Source organism: Ranitomeya imitator, chromosome 4 (genome assembly GCF_032444005.1).
Source record: "Ranitomeya imitator isolate aRanImi1 chromosome 4, aRanImi1.pri, whole genome shotgun sequence".
Lineage (NCBI taxonomy): Eukaryota > Metazoa > Chordata > Amphibia > Anura > Dendrobatidae > Ranitomeya > Ranitomeya imitator.
In genome coordinates this window covers 15,852,437-15,870,076 of record NC_091285.1, presented here as the reverse complement: position 1 = coordinate 15,870,076, position 17,640 = coordinate 15,852,437, and the positions used below count along the sequence as shown (strand labels likewise).

Here is a 17,640-nt window from a genome sequence, read left to right as displayed (position 1 = left end):
GTTATATTCTTGTACATAGGGGGCAGTATTATAGTAGTTATATTCTTGTACATAGGGGGCAGTATTATAGTAGTTATATTCTTGTACATAGGGGGCAGTATTATAGTAGTTATATTCTTGTACATAGGGGCAGTATTATAGTAGTTATATTCTTGTACATAGGGGGCAGTATTATAGCAGTTATATTCTTGTACATAGGGGGCAGTATTATAGTAGTTATATTCTTGTACATAGGGGCAGTATTATAGTAGTTATATTCTTTTATATAGGGGCAGCATTATAGTAGTTATATTCTAGTATACAGGGGCAGTATTATAGTAGTTATATTCTTGTACATAGGAGCAGTATTATAGCAGTTATATTCTTGTACATAGGGGGCAGTATTATAGTAGTTATATTCTTGTACATAGAGGGCAGTATTATAGTAGTTATATTCTTGTACATAGAGGGCAGTATTATAGTAGTTATATTCTTGTACATAGGGGCAGTATTATAGTAGTTATATTCTTGTATATAGGGGCATATATGTGATTTTCCTATGAATTAGTTGCTCTGTTATCCAGTTTCCCTGCTGGTTTTCCCTGTTTCTGACTGGTGCGTATTTCCCGGCCTCCTCCTCCTCCATGTAATAACCTGCTGTAGATGTTGCTGAATGATTTCATTGATTAAGTTTCCTTTGCTGAAACTTCTGTGCCCGGAATCCAAATCTAATACCTTAATTCAATTCTCACCTGATAAGGTTGTCGGGAAGACGTCGGAGCCATTTAACCCTCCGTGTTCTGTGCATAGTAAAGGAATGAGACAGAAGCCACTCTAGGGCCTCAGTATCTAGACCAGATAGTGATAATATTTTTGCTGTGATTTGCGGATTGTATATTCTATCGTCTGGTGGTCGCACTAATTATACATATTGATTAAAGTGAGTAGCACAGATTTTTATTTTCTAAATATTGTAGAAATGCTCCAAATCTGCATGTAAATATACGATCCAGAGCCTGGGAGAGCAGGTGACTGTAGCTTTAAGAAAAGACTGTATGAGGAGGGAACCATACTGATACTGAGTATAGGGGGGCACTCTGCTGATACTGGGTATAAGGGGGCACTCTGCTGATACTGGGAATAGGGGGGCACTCTGCTGATACTGGGTATAAGGGGGCACTCTGCTGATACTGGGAATAGGGGGGCACTCTGCTGATACTGGGTATAAGGGGGCACTCTGCTGATACTGGGTATAAGGGGCACTCTGCTGATACTGGGTATAAGGGGGCACTCTGCTGATACTGGGAATAGGGGGGCACTCTGCTGATACTGGGAATAGGGGGGCACTCTGCTGATACTGGGAATAGGGGGGCACTCTGCTGATACTGGGAATAGGGGGGCACTCTGCTGATACTGGGAATAGGGGGGCACTCTGCTGATACTGGGTATAAGGGGGCACTCTGCTGATTCTGGGTATAAGGGGGCACTCTGCTGATACTGGGAATAGGGGGGCACTCTGCTGATACTGGGAATAGGGGGGCACTCTGCTGATACTGGGTATAAGGGGGCACTCTGCTGATACTGGGTATAAGGGGCACTCTGCTGATACTGGGAATAGGGGGGCACTCTGCTGATACTGGGTATAAGGGGGCACTCTGCTGATACTGGGTATAAGGGGCACTCTGCTGATACTGGGAATAGGGGGGCACTCTGCTGATACTGGGTATAAGGGGGCACTCTGCTGATACTGGGTATAAGGGGCACTCTGCTGATTCTGGGTGTAAGGGGGAACTCATGCTAAAGCTGAAAGCTTAGGGCTGGCATTCTCGGGCTGGTCAGGGGCCATGGATATTGCTCCCCCCCCAGCCTAAAAACATCAGCCCAAAGCCACCTAGAAAGGACACATCTATTAGATTCTGACGCTTTGCCCGGCTCTTCCCACTTGCCCTGTAGTGGTGGCAAATGGGGTTCATATTTGTGGAGTTGCTGTCACCTTTTGAATTGTCAGGTGACATCAAGCCCACGGGTTAGTAATAGAGAGGCGTCTATAATACACCCATCCATTACTAATCCTATAGTGATATAGTAAATAAAGGCACAACAAGAATAAAGTATTTTATCTGAAATAAAACAAAATGCACTTTTACTTTTTTATTTAAACATAACAAACACAGTTATACTCACTTAACACCTAATTCCACTGAATCCCTCGTCATAGATTTGCTGTCAGATATGCTGTATTTATTTAAATAATTACACAATATGGCGTGGGGACCCTCTATTCTTGATAACCAGCCTTGCTAAAGCTGACAGCTGAGGGTTGCAGCCCCCAGCTGTCAGCTTTGCCCGGCTGGTTACAGAAAATACAGTGGAACCCACGCCGGTCTTTTTATGTATTTATTTACAGTTCAGACAACGGGTGAAGATTAGTCCCATCAGCCACCGCCTGCTCTCGCTGTTATTAGCGGCAGTAGGTGTAGGCTGATGGGAGTAATAGTCCCATCAGCCCCTGCCTGCTGTCTCTGTTATCAGTTGAATATAACTCTCATCATTCTCCCCTGATCGCCGGCAGAGCAGGGGAGAATGATGAGAGCGTCTTCAGCACCAGGGAACAACGCTTACTGTACCGCTGCCTCTCAAGGGCCGGTATGTGTCACACGGATGTGCACTTGTGCTGGACGTTTTGCGGGTCGTGCTGCTGGTAAAAAACGGACATGTCAGCGTGTTTTGCCCACAGACGCACTGACATGTGCACAAACCCATTCCCTTCAACGTGTCTGTGTGTAAGTGTCTCCGCTACGTGTGAATGAGGTCTAAGAGGCACTTTTTTGGTACTTTACATAAGTGGCACTCTTTGGGCGCTGTTTGTAGTGGAACATTCTGGCACTGTTAACAGGGGACACTCTTACTGTGTGTCACTGTTTAAAGGGGGCTCCCTCTAGCACTGTTTATAGAGAGCAGTCGGATGGTATTTACTGGTTGATTCTTTTCTAGCACTGTTTAATGGGGGAACTATTCTGGTACTGTTTATAAGGGGGCACTCTTCTGGTACTACTTATAGGGGGCACTTTGCCTGTGCTGTTTATAGGGGCACTCTCCTGGCACTGTGTATAGGAGGCATTCCTAACACTATTTATAGGGGTGAGTCTGCTGAATTCGTTTTTGGGGTTGTCCTGAGTTCTGTTTGCAAAGTCCAACTCAAGACTCCCAGATACCATTGATTTATGCGCCGAGCAGCTGTCATCTCAGTATTTAAAGGGTGGGTTCCCTTTAAGAAGACGTACCATTTCACAATAAAAACCCTTTATTTTTATTTTGTATCTCTCAGTAAATCACATAAATCACAATAACCATCATGTGCGTTTCATCATTTCTACTCCGAAACTGAAAAATACAGATTATTATCCACTACAATTAACATAAAAAACTATTTCCGTATTCTAATAATCAGGATTTACTGCCGTCCTCTGATTATTTAGAATATTGAATATTTTACCACCCTGAATCGTTCAACTCCCTGCTGATTCAGGAATAACAAAAAAAAAAGACCCCCTTGTCAAAGCTGCCAGAGATCGATTAGTGCAGAAATTAAGATTAGCATTTTGTTTTTTTTCAAAAACAGCGCCCCTTACGTCCTTAGGTTGTGTCTGGTATTGCAGCATAGCCTCATTAAAATAAACGGGGCAATACCTGACAAAGCCTATGGACAAGGGTGGCACTGTTTCTAGGAGAAAAAAAATAAGCATTATTCCAACCTAAAAGGCTACCTGATATTCCACACCCACCCATGGGTTAGGTGGTCCGACAATGACTAAGTCGGGAACCTAATTTATCTTTTCTCCCTTCTATTGGTCGGACCCCCCCAAAAATGGAACTCAAAAATGGCAACCTGCGGAATTTGGAGTCTTGGTTTGGATGTGACCAGAGAGTAACTCAAGAACGCGATGTTTCTAGCCTTGACCGGGATTCAAATCTGCAGAACTTTATTTACAAATAACAAGAGCACCCCTTTAGTAACGTTCCATTCCGATCCTCTTCTCTCTCCTCCCCACCCCGGACTCTGCGCCTTCTCCTCCCTATCTATTCCTCCTTGAATGTGGGTGATTTTCACAAAGCTGAACATTCACGCCATCTGCTCGCCTTCCACAGAAAGCTGGCACGGCGCAGGCGCTGTCCCACCGCTGACCTTCAAGAGAGTGAGACACAAAGCGAGCAAGTGGCCGGAGCGGCTCCATTTACTCTTCTATCAGACAAGGCATTTACTAAATTCCGCCAGATAAAGCGTTCCTCTTCTATCTGAGACTTTATTTAGATACAGAGCTCCAAATCCCCTGAGGAACCAGAGTCAAGAAGCAAAATTGCATCTTCCTGCGGCCACCACTAGAGGGAGCTCCGGAGCATACTGCATACAACTTATCCATTAAGCTCTATGTTAACAATGCATGCGGCGAGCTCCCTCTAGCCGTAGTAGGTCAGGAGACTTTTATCCTATAATTCTCAGCCTCTGGAGAGGATGGAATAGAAAAAAAGGATCTCTGACTGCCATAAAGATATAATATACAAATAATCAGCAATGAACTTTTCATCTACATAGATTAAAAATAAAGGAAATGGATGTATTTAAAGGTTTACTTTGACCCCGACACCTGACCCTACTTTATATCCACCATTACCGTACTCACGACATAAGGTCCATGGCTCCTTTACAAAACATTCTATTACCTATAAGGACAAGAATTGGGTTCCCGTCCAAGACCAAATTTGGAAATTTATGGTCAAGTGGAAAAAACAGGCAGACATTGGCACCAAATGAGGTTGTCAGGTCGCCTCATCCCATGCTGAGGTGTGACAGAATCTCTATAATGAGGCATCGAATGTTGGTCATATCTCAAAAATGACCCCAAAGGTTCCCATACACATTCTGATCGTTATCTTTGGTTAAGGAATAAGTCGTTGATGACACCTCTGGTGGCTTACCCTCCCTGAGATAAAGAGGACCACATATACCATCCTTCTTCCCCAGGCGTCAGGCAGTGAAGAGGTCACCATATGCATAAGATACTCATTCTGATCCTACAAAATTAGTAGTTTTGAACTTTAATTTGTATGGAGGACTAGTGTGAACAGGTAAATGGTCAAGTTTCTTTTTTGTAGAAGTTTCTTCCATACCTTCAGTTGTCATCGCTTCCTCTACTGAACCTTAAAGAACTGCCCAGTACCCAACACAGAACATGAAGGGGCTCGGTGAAGGTGGAATAGAAGGTGTGTAAGTGTCTGATGGGGTCACACATTTCATAAAAGGACAACTGCCCGGCCTCATAATCCAGATACAGACCTAATTTCTTGCAGGAATGCTGAACTGGGAGCTGGATGACTTTTGAGTCGTGAATCACAGAGTATTGATTGCTCCATAGACGGAGTGCCCATGACTTATCGTTGTGCCCGATGACGCAATGCTCCCCTTTCCTGTCTATATTGGCATAGCTCATTCCTACACACCAGTCTCCTCCGTCAATGCTTTCCAGCTCCAAGAAATGGTTTCCCGAGAAAAAGAAGTCCTCGCTTAACACTTGACAAGACTGAAATATTTTGGGAGTATCTGGACGATTTTGGCTTATTCCGGGCCAAGAGGCCACTTTGAGGTCTTCAGACACCGCTACATCATCTCCTGCAGTGTTGATATCCAGTAAGATGTTGGGAGCATCAGGCATCTTGAAGCCTCTGAACGCTATCTCTTGGACAACTCTTTCCATGGCTGTGCGTATCATCGTAGAGATAACGAGTCTATCCAGATCTCCCACGGTATGGACATCATGTCTCGTACAGGCATCCACCTCGCATATGTCAGAACTTTCCAGCTCTTGGGCTTTTAAGACAGTGAGTGGATCCTTCATATCACGCATCTGCTGAATAGATTCCGTCACCACAGAGAAGTCTTCAATCTCCTTTTCCAGCTGTTTGATCAGATCAGAGACTGACAGTGACACCTGCTTTTCCTGCCTGGAGATCTCACTCATGACCCTCTTCTCCAGGTCGTCCACCTGGCTCCTGACGTCTGTAAAGAACTGCGAAATAGTCTGACCTACGTTGTCAGCTCTGTCATGAACGTTTGTGATGTGGTTATGCAAAGCCTGAATCCTTGACTCTTTTCCTTTCCTTTTCGAAACCAGATTGTCCAAGACCATTCTCAGCTGCTCCTTCTTCTTGACCGAAGCCTCATCTAAAGTCTCGATTTGATGTCCACGATGTTCTCCAGTCAAACTGCAGGACACACAGATACAAACATGGTCCTCAGTGCAGTAATATTCCAGGATCTTCTTATGAACAGAACATTTTCTGCTCTCCAAGGAAGTTCTGGGCTCAGTGAGGACGTGTTCTGCTGCCTTACTGTGAACTCTCAGGTGATTATCACATAGAGAAGCCTCGCAGTGCAGACAGGATCTAACAGCAGGTATCGGAGAGTGAATGCAGTAAGTGCAATAGATCTGGAAGACCTCCTTGCCAGGTGGCTCAGTAGACCTGACTCTCTCCACAATGTTACTTGGTTTGTGGTTCTTCTTCAGTGTAGGCCGCGACCGAAGTTCTTCTCCGCATTCTGGGCAGGAATAACCTCCAGACTTGTCCTGTTTATCCAGCACACGATCAATACAGACCCGGCAGAAGTTGTGTCCACATCTCAGGGTTACAAGATCGGTATAAAAGCTCAGGCAGATGGAGCAGTCCATCTCGTCTCTCGGATCAGCAAACTCCATGGCTGACAGCAGTTGCGAGAAATGAAACTTTAAGCGTTACACAGAAATGACGAGGCTCAGTCCACACCCACCCGTGTGGATAGACGTGCCAGGTATGTGAGCAATGTTCATTCCTCTACTGCTTTGAGCGAAATGACACGTACCTGAGCCGTCACTGCCTTAGAAGTTGTCAAACTCCATCGTGATAGCGTCAGCCCGGAGATACTCCGATCCGGGCAGAGGTCGGTCCTATCTGCCCAGTTCTGGCGCAAGCACCACGTGAGATTCGCCAATCTGTACCGTAGGTTACACGGTCAGCTTATCAGTATGTGACTTGGATACACGGCTCAGCAATCTGATATCTCCCATGAAAGGCTTGGATGCAGCAGTCCAAGACCAATAGTATAGGCCAGTTAAATTAGACAGTATCATACTTTATAAGATTAGATGCATGGGTCAGCACACAGTATCACACGGAATAAATTTATATACCGCATTATCAATCTAGAAATAGCAAGCATTCAGCAGACGTGGCACAAAAATGTATTTAACAAAATGTATAAATCTTTATTAAGGCAGAAAAAGGATAAGAACATATATAAAAAAATACACATAACATTGCGGGTTATAGTTAAATTAGTGACAAAATGTACAATTGGTGGAGAAAGGTTGAACTTGATGGAGCGGGGTCTGTGTTTCAACCTATGTAACTATGAGTCAATGGCAGAAAAAAAATGGCATCAAAATAGGATACGGACATAAAAATGATGTATATGTCAATAGATATTGGGAATAACTGCGTAGTTATAAAGTATGATGCCCCCAAAATGCTCCTCACACACACAGTATGATATCTCCATAGTGAATTTCCCAAAACAAGGACAGTATGAAGACCCCAGAGAGATATGGTATGGTATGATGTCCCCACCGTCCCCCTATACACAGTATGATGGCCTCACAGCCCCCTCTGCACAGTATGATGGCCTCACAGCTCCGGTATGTCCAGTATGATGCTCCCTATACACAGTTGGTGGCCTCACGGCTCCCTATACACAGTATGATGTCCCCACAGCCCCCTATACACAGTTGATGGCCTCACAGCTCCTTATACACAGTATGATGGGCCCACAGCCCCCTATACACAGTATGATGTCCCCACAGCCCCCTATACACAGTATGATGTCCCCACAGCCCCCTATACACAGTATGATGTCCCCACAGCCCCCTATACACAGTATGATGTCCCCACAGCCCCCTATACACAGTATGATGCCCCCTATACACAGTTGGTTGCCTCACGGCCCCCTATACACTGTATGATGTCCCCACAGCCCCCTATACACAGTTGATGGCCTTACGGCCCCCTATGCACTGTATGATGTCCCCACAGCCCCCTATACACAGTTGATGGCCTCACGGCCCCCTATACACAGTATGATGTCCCCACAGCCCCCTATACACAGTATGATGTTCCCACAGCCCCCTATACACAGTATGATGTCCCCACAGCCCCCTATACACAGTATGATGTCCCCACAGCCCCCTATACACAGTATGATGTCCCCACAGCCCCCTATACACAGTATGATGCCCCACAGCTCCTATACACAGTAGAATGGCCTCACAGCTCCTGTTTGTCCAGTATGATGCCCCCACAGCCCCTTATACACAGTTGATGGCCTTACGGCCCCCTATGCAAAGTATGATGGCCTCACAACCCCCTATACACAGTATGATCTCCTATACACATTTGATGGCCTCACAGCTTCGATATATACAGTATGATGGCCCCACAGATCCACTATACATAGTATGATGGGTCTACAGCCCCCTATACACAGTATGATGTCCTATACACAGTATGATGGCCCCACAACTCCACTATATATTATGATGGGCCTACAGCTCCCCTACAATGGTCCTGCAGCTCCGTTATATACAGTCTGATGCTCGGAGCCTACTATATACAGTATGATGTCTCCACAGCCCTCTATATATACAGTATGAAGTCCCCCGCAGTTCTCTATATACAGTATGATGGCCCATATGTCCCTGTATATAATTTGATGGTCCACAGCTCCCTCCACATATTATGATCTTCACCCTATACACAGTATGATAGCCCTTAGCTTCGTATACACAGTAAGATGGCCCCCACATCTCCCTATACACATTACGATGACCCAGAGCCCCTTACGCAGTATGAAAGCCCCTCTGAAACCACTATACAAATAAGGCCCCCCACAGACCCCTTACACATTATGATGGTCCAACAGCTCACTATATACGTATGCTAACCCCATAGCTCCCTATACACAGTATGTTGGACCCCTATGTACATTTTGAGGCCCACATAGCTTCCTATACACATTATGATGGTCTCACGGTCTTTTTTACAAAGTATGAGGCCCCTAAAGCCCCTCTACACAGTATAATATCCCCATAGCCTCATTTGACAATATGAGGCCCCCAAAGCTTCCTGTACACATTATATTTGACCCGTAGCCTCCCCTTAGGGAGTTTTCCCCAACCTGGGACCTATGGTGGCAACGAGGTCTGCCAGTATGGATGCCCATTAATGAGAGGCCAGAGCCCACCGGAGGGTTGTCCTGTCCTCCAGTGGGACCCTGTAATGCTGATTAGATGCACTGTCTCTGTTGTCATTGCACCAGAAAAGAATGCAGGTTCCTTGTTACCTCCCATCGACATCAATAAATGAGGATCATGTCAAGAATCCACTGTCTCCTCAATCAGTGCATCCCCCCCTGTCCGTCCTACGACTCCTCCCGCTGGAAACAATGATCATTAGTGATCAGCTCGGTCTATGTCGTAATTACCTGGTGCATTTGGCCTTTTTCACTGCAGATTCCACATTCCAGGCTGGATACATTATAACAAAAAGAGGACCTGTCACTAACTATATATATATATATATATATATATATATATATATACTAGATTGTGGCCCGATTCAAACGCATCGGGTATTCTAGAATATGCATGTCCCTGTAATATATGGACAATGATGATTCCAGAATTCGCGGCAGACTGTGCCCGTCGCTGATTGGTTAAGGCAACCTTTATGACATTGTCGCCATGGCAACCATTATGACATCTACGTCGATACTGTGCCCGCGTCTGATTGGTCGAGGCCTGGCGGCCTCGACCAATCAGACGCGGGATTTCTACGTCCTTTATGACATCATCGTCGCTGTGCCCGTTGCTGATTGGTCGAGGCCTGGCGGCCTCGACCAATCAGAGACGCGGGATTTCTACGTCGATGCTGTGCCGGTCTCTGATTGGTCGAGGCCTGGCGGCCTCGACCAATCAGAGAGCAGGGATTTCCAGGACAGACAGACAGACAGACAGACAGACAGACGGAAAAACCCTTAGACAATTATATATATACTAGATTGTGGCCCGATTCTAACGCATCGGGTATTCTAGAATTTGCATATCCCCGTAGTATATGGACAATGATGATTCCAGAATTTGCGGCAGACTGTGCCCGTCGCTGATTGGTCGAGGCAACCTTTATGACATCATCGTCGCCATGGCAACCATTATGACATCTACGTCGATACTGTGCCCGCGTCTGATTGGTCGAGGCCTGCCGGCCTCGACCAATCAGACGCGGGATTTCTACGTCCTTTATGACATCATCGTCGCTGTGCCCGTTGCTGATTGGTCGAGGACTGGCGGCCTCGACCAATCAGAGACGCGGGATTTCTACGTCGATGCTGTGCCGGTCTCTGATTAGTCGAGGCCTGGCGGCCTCGACCAATCAGAGAGCCGGGATTTCCAGGACAGACAGACAGACAGACGGAAAAACCCTTAGGCAATTATATATATATATATATATATATATTTGTATTTTTTACTTGGTGTAAATGCCGCTGTTCTCCTGAATCCGTTGATGTTTTTCTTTTGTTCCTACGCCTCTCCAATCCTGAGATATGACCTTTTTTCCCCCTGTATATAAATGTAACCTTTTTTCTAGCCAAAGGGGTGTGGCCCTCAGAGACTAGTTGATGACCACGCCCAGTTGACCATACAGAAAAGAAAGGGCTATATCTCAGGAACGGAGAGGCGCAGGAACAAAAGAAAAACATCATCGGATTCAGGAGAACGGCGGCATTTACACCGGGGGGGGGGGAGGGGGGGGGAAATCCCTTTATAACCTCTTTGATGACACCACTTTGCCCATCATCCCTGTGGCTACTATGGGCCAGTTGGTCATTTGAATTATTTTTAAAGTCATTTTTTGTTCTTGTGTCGGTTTTTTGTGCCAAATTCTTCATAAATGTAAATTATATTCTTTTTCTGGGGTCTCATTAATTGTAGGGGGCTGGTTTAGGGGCAGATTCATTTAAAGGGCTGGGTCTGGGGTCTGACTGAGTTTATGCTTCCGATCTGTGGTCTGAATTGAGGTTTGGTAGTTTTATTCACTTTAGGGTCTGGTTTGGGGTCAGATTCATTTCCTGGTTCCGATCCGAGATCCGATTAATTGCTGGGGGCGTGATTTATTTTAGAGCTCTGATCCGGGGTCTGAATTAGTTTTGGGGGGTCTGATTACTTTTAAAGTACTAGTCTGGCATCTGAATTATTTATAGGGCCTGTTAAGGGGTCAGACTTAGTTTAGGGGGTCTGATTAATTTTTCATGGTCGAGTTTGAGGTATGAGCGATTTGGGGGGGTCTGATGAATTTTGGGGGTCTTTTCTGTGTACGTACAGGAGCTGGGGGTTTCGGAGGATGACGGTGATTTGCATGTAATAGCCGTCGCCCATTTTCTGGATTAAAGGCGTTTACTTAACAGGAACATCGCGGCCTCGGAGACTCTGAAATCGCAGGAAAATGCAAAATGATTGATTTCAGGTCAGTTTGAAGGAAGTTTGGAGCAAATGGTTTGAAATAAGGTGCGAGCATCAAAGGGAAGACGTCTTTGAAGTCGTCTGCACGAACCTCTAACCTGATCTCAACGCGCTGGTAATGGATAGACCTTCTTAAAAGAGCGCTTCCCCTTTAAAAAACAAAATCATGAACTCGACCACTGGCAGCGCCCATAGACAGGCAGCACCCAGCTCTCCTATGCCGGTACTGATACTGCTCTGCCTCTATAGGTGTCTGTACCGCGGTCCTGGCGCTGGGTTCAGGGATCAGGATGATCACATTGGATCATACTGTCACACACTGGATCTCAGGATCCTGCGGCGTCAGGGAGACATCTAGAAGGGTTTAGGGTCTCCCCCGCATTACTGACGACCACTGTGGTGGTATTGTCACTGCTGCAGGGACTGAGAGTTGTTCCTATGGCTGGCACTGTTATGGGGCACTGTGGCTGGCACTGTTATGGGGCAATGACTGGCACTGTTATGGGGCACTGTGGCTGGCACTGTTATGGGGCACTGTGACTGGCACTGTTATGGGGCAATGACTGGCACTGTTATGGGGCACTGTGGCTGGCACTGTTATGGGGCACTGTGGCTGGCACTGTTATGGGGCACCGTGACTGGCACTGTTATGGGGCAATGACTGGCACTGTTATGGGGCACTGTGGCTGGCACTGTTATGGGGCACCGTGACTGGCACTGTTATGGGGCAATGACTGGCACTGTTATGGGGCACTGTGGCTGGCACTGTTATGGGGCACTGTGGCTGGCACTGTTATGGGGCACTGTGGCTGGCACTGTTATGGGACAGTGACTGGCACTGTTATGGGGCACTGTGACTAGCACTGTTAGGAGGCACTGTGGATGGCACTGTTATGGGGCACCGTGACTGGCACTGTTATGGGGCAATGACTGGCACTGTTATGGGGCACTGTGGATGGCACTGTTATGGGGCACTGTGACTGGCACTGTTATGGGGCACTGTGACTGGCACTGTTATGGGGCAATGACTGGCACTGTTATGGGGCACTGTGACTGGCACTGTTATGGGGCAATGACTGGCACTGTTATGGGGCACTGGATGGCACTGTTATGGGGCATTGTGGATGGCACTGTTATGGGGCACTGTGGATGGAACTGTTATGGGGCAATGACTGGCACTGTTATGGGGCACTGTGGATGGCACTGTTATGGGGCAATCACTGGCACTGTTATGGGGCACTGTGGATGGCACTGTTATGGGGCAATGACTGGCACTGTTATGGGGCACTGTGGATGGCACTGTTATGGGGCACTGTGGATGGCACTGTTATGGGGCACTGTGGATGGCACTGTTATGGGGCACTGTGACTGGCACTGTTATGGGGCACTGTGACTGGCACTTATGGGGCAATGACTGGCACTGTTATGGGGCACTGGATGGCACTGTTATGGGGCATTGTGGATGGCACTGTTATGGGGCACTGTGGATGGAACGGTTATGGGGCAATGACTGGCACTGTTATGGGGCACTGTGGATGGCACTGTTATGGGGCAATCACTGGCACTGTTATGGGGCACTGTGGATGGCACTGTTATGGGGCAATGACTGGCACTGTTATGGGGCACTGTGATTGGCACTGTTATGGGGCCATGACTGGCACTGTTATGGGCCACTGTGGCTGGCACTGTTATGGGGCACTGTGGCTGGCACTGTTATGGGGCACTGTGGATGGCACTGTTATGGGGCACTGTGGCTGGCACTGTTATGGGGCACTGTGGATGGCACTGTTATGGGGCACTGTGGATGGCACTGTTATGGGGCACTGTGGATGACACTGTTATGGGGCACTGTGGATGGCACTGTTATGGGGCACTGTGGATGGCACTGTTATGGGGCACTGTGGCTGGCACTGTTATGGGGCACTGTGGCTGGCACTGTTATGGGGCACTGTGGATGGCACTGTTATGGGGCACTGTGGATGGTACTGTTATGGGGCACTGTGGATGGCACTGTTATGGGGCACTGTGGCTGGCACTGTTATGGGGCACTGTGGATGGCACTGTGGATGGCACTGTTATGGGGCACTGACTGGCACTGTTATGGGGCACTGTGGCACTGACTGGGCACTGTGGATGGCACTGTTATGGGGCACTGTGGATGGCACTGTTATGGGGCACTGTGGCTGGCACTGTTATGGGGCACTGTGGCTGGCACTGTAATGGGGTACTGTGGATGGCACTGTGGATGGCACTGTTATGGGGCACTGACTGGCACTGTTATGGGGCACTGTGGATGGCACTGTTATGGGGCTCTGTGGCACTGACTGGGCACTGTGGATGGCACTGTTATGGGGCACTGTGGCTGGCACTGTTATGGGGCACTGTGACTGGCACGGTTATGGGGCACTGTGGATGGCACTGTTATGGGGCACTGTGACTGGCACTGTTATGGGGCACTGTTACTGAGTGTTGTGGTTGGCTCTATTTTATTTTAAAGGGGTCTCTGTGTTCCTAGTTATCTGAAGCTGGTGCCACAAATTAATAAATAAAAGGGGCACAGTGGCTGGCGCTGAACTTTTGGGGTTGTGTCTCCTAATGTCTAAATAGAGGAACCAGGGCGTTATGGGAGGACCTGTTATAAGGCAGCCCCATGTAAGCGCTGCTGCCCCCATGTAGCACATAATGTGGGCAGTGCAGGAGTGAACAGGTTAAAGATGAACATCTCAGACTAATGGCCGCAGATATCGAGCGGGACCCTGTCTGTATCTGGGGACGCTGCGCCTGTCACCGCCGCTCGCGCATAATAATGACACTTGTAATTGGTTCGACGACGGCGGCTGTACAAGGATTTAACGGAAGGAGCCGGAGTCAGACTCCAGGAAAAGTGTCAGGGGGTGGGGGGATCAATACTGGAAGGCAGACCCCCGACTTGTCTGGAGGTGCCAATACCACACCCAAAGTATTAGGTAGAACAGTCAATAGGGGGTCTTCTTGTGAAACAATGGGGGCACAATGGCCGCACATAGAACTGGGATTATTCAGGTTCCCCATCTCTAAAAATTCGCAGATTGCACCAATTTTATTGGAGTTTGAGCATCAGATGTGAAGCTGCGACAAACCATCAACAGCGTGAGCAAGACTTTGCGCAGCAAGCAGTGATCTTGATAAAGTAGATGCCTTCTTACCCATATAGAGGGAAACTGTCAGCAAGTTGCACCCCCTATAAACCACCCCAAAAATTTTTTGTGACCTGGAAAGATCTTATATCCTTGGAAGTGGCCCCTGTGCAGACCAAAGACGGACAAAAATTTTCACATCCGCCGGATCTCATGTACAATCTGTTGATCAGGACACTTAGACCTTCGGGACTCGCCCAGGTGTCTTTATGTATATGCTCTGTGTATACACATTTCTGTATGTATGTCCACTGTATACGTGTCTGTATGTGCTCTGTGTATACACGTTGCCACGGGGTCCTTCTCCGGTATCACATAATCAAGAGCTAGAGTATAGTAAACAATTCCAAGACCTTATTTAGGCAAAAATACGAAAGGTCCATATAATCCACCACACAAAGGATAAAATAGTCCAGAACACGAATGCAGTTCAGTATCAGGATAAAAGTCCAATAATCCAGCAGACAGAGGATAACAGTCCATATACTCTTCTTTCTCTCTGAGATGCTGTGAACACATCATCATTCCACACAGGATCTGAGATTGTGTCTCACCTCAATTATATTTTTAAGTCTCCCTCCTCATTCACAGGTCAGGAGGGGGAAGGTCTCAGGGGCTCATTGTTTCAACAAGCTAGGTCAACATGTCATTAGCATATTAGGAAACAATACAGAACTGTGCGGGCCAATATCAGATGGCAGCAACAGCCATTCATCAATTAGCAAATAACTCATCCTACATGAGAACACCAGGAAAATAAGTAAAATAGAAATATACACATGAATGATACCCACATAGCATATCACACCATCACACACATGTTTGTATGTAAGTAAGCTATGTATACACATTTCTGTATGTATGTGCTCTCTTTATGCACGTGTCTATGTATGTGCTCTGTGTATACACGTATCTGTATGTATGTGCTGTGTGTACATGTGTTTGTATGTATATGCTCTGTGTATACATGTGTCTGTATGTATGTGCTCTGTGTATACATGTGTCTGTATGTGCTCTGTGTGTACATGTGTCTATGTATGTGCTCTGTGTATACACGTATCTGTATGTATGTGCTCTGTGTACATGTGTTTGTATGTATATGCTCTGTGTATACATGTGTCTGTATGTATGTGCTCTGTGTATACATGTGTCTGTATGTGCTCTGTGTGTACATGTCTGTATGTATGTTCTGTGTATACATGTGTCTGTATGTATGTGCTCAGTGTATACATGTGTCTGTATGTATGTGCTCTGTGTATACACGTGTCTGTATGTATGTGCTCTGTGTATACATGTGTCTGTATGTATGTGCTCTATGTATACATGTGTCTGTATGTATGTGCTCTGTGTATACACGTGTCTGTATGTATGTGCTCTATGTATACATGTGTCTGTATGTATGTGCTCTGTGTATACATGTGTCTGTATGTATCTGCTCTGTGTATACATGTGTCTGTATGTATGTGCTCTGTGTATACATGTGTCTGTATGTGCTCTGTGTATACATGTGTCTGTATGTATGTGCTCTATGTATACATGTGTCTGTATGTATCTGCTCTGTGTATACATGTGTCTGTATGTATCTGCTCTGTGTATACATGTGTCTGTATGTATATGCTCTGTGTATACACGTGTCTGTATGTATGTTCTGTGTATACACGTGTCTGTATGTATGTTCTCTGTGTATACACGTGTCTGTATGTATGTGCTCTGTGTATACATGTGTCTGTATGTATGTGCTCTGTGTATACATGTGTCTGTATGTATGTGCTCTGTGTATACATGTGTCTGTATGTGTTCTGTGTATACATGTGTCTGTATGTATGTGCTCTGTGTATATACGTGTCTGTATGTATGTTCTGTGTATACATGTGTCTGTATGTATGTCCTCTGTGTATACATGTGTCTGTATGTATGTTCTGTGTATACATGTGTCTGTATGTATGTCCTCTGTGTATACATGTGTCTGTATGTATGTGCTCTGTGTATACACGTGTCTGTATGTATGTGCTCTGTGTATACATGTGTCTGTATGTATGTGCTCTGTGTATACATGTGTCTGTATGTTTGTGCTCTGTGTATACGCATGTCTGTATGTATGTGCTCTGTGTATACACGTATCTGTATGTATGTGCTCTGTGTATACATGTGTCTGTATGTATGTGCTCTGTGTATACACGTGTCTGTATGTATGGGCTCTGTGTATACATGTGTCTGTATGTATGTGCTCTGTGTATATACGTGTCTGTATGCATGTGCTCTGTGTATACACGTGTCTGTATGTGCTCTGTGTTTACGCATGTCTGTATGTATGTGCTCTGTGTATACACGTATCTGTATGTATGTGCTCTGTGTATACATGTGTCTGTATGTATGTGCTCTATGTATACATGTGTCTGTATGTATGTACTCTGTATACATGTGTCTGTATGTATGTGCTCTGTGTATACACGTATCTGTATGTATGTGCTCTGTGTATACATGTGTCTGTATGTATGTGCTCTATGTATACATGTGTCTGTATGTATGTACTCTGTATACATGTGTCTGTATGAATGTGCTCTTTGTATACACGTGTCTGTATGTATGTGCTCTGTGTATACACGTGTCTGTATATATGTGCTCTGTGTATACACGTGTCTGTATGTATGTGCTCTGTGTATACATGTGTCTGTATGTGCTCTGTGTGTACATGTCTGTATGTATGTTCTGTGTATACATGTGTCTGTATGTATGTGCTCTGTGTATACATGTGTCTGTATGTATGTGCTCTATGTATACATGTGTCTGTATGTATCTGCTCTGTGTATACATGTGTCTGTATGTATCTGCTCTGTGTATACATGTGTCTGTATGTATCTGCTCTGTGTATACATGTGTCT

The 17,640-nt window shown here is 46.0% G+C and overlaps 2 protein-coding genes across 2 annotated transcripts in view; one reads left to right on the top strand and one right to left on the bottom strand.

Moving 5' to 3' along the window:
* LARGE1 (LARGE xylosyl- and glucuronyltransferase 1) overlaps nt 1-17,640 on the top strand; it is a 434,916-nt gene that overhangs the window by 352,050 nt on the left and 65,226 nt on the right. The window lies entirely within an intron of this gene.
* LOC138675142 (E3 ubiquitin/ISG15 ligase TRIM25-like) lies at nt 5,012-6,752 on the bottom strand. Its single transcript, XM_069763147.1, has one exon. It carries the CDS (start codon nt 6,729-6,731, stop codon nt 5,151-5,153), a length of 1,581 nt encoding a protein of 526 aa, XP_069619248.1. The 5' UTR covers nt 6,732-6,752; the 3' UTR covers nt 5,012-5,150.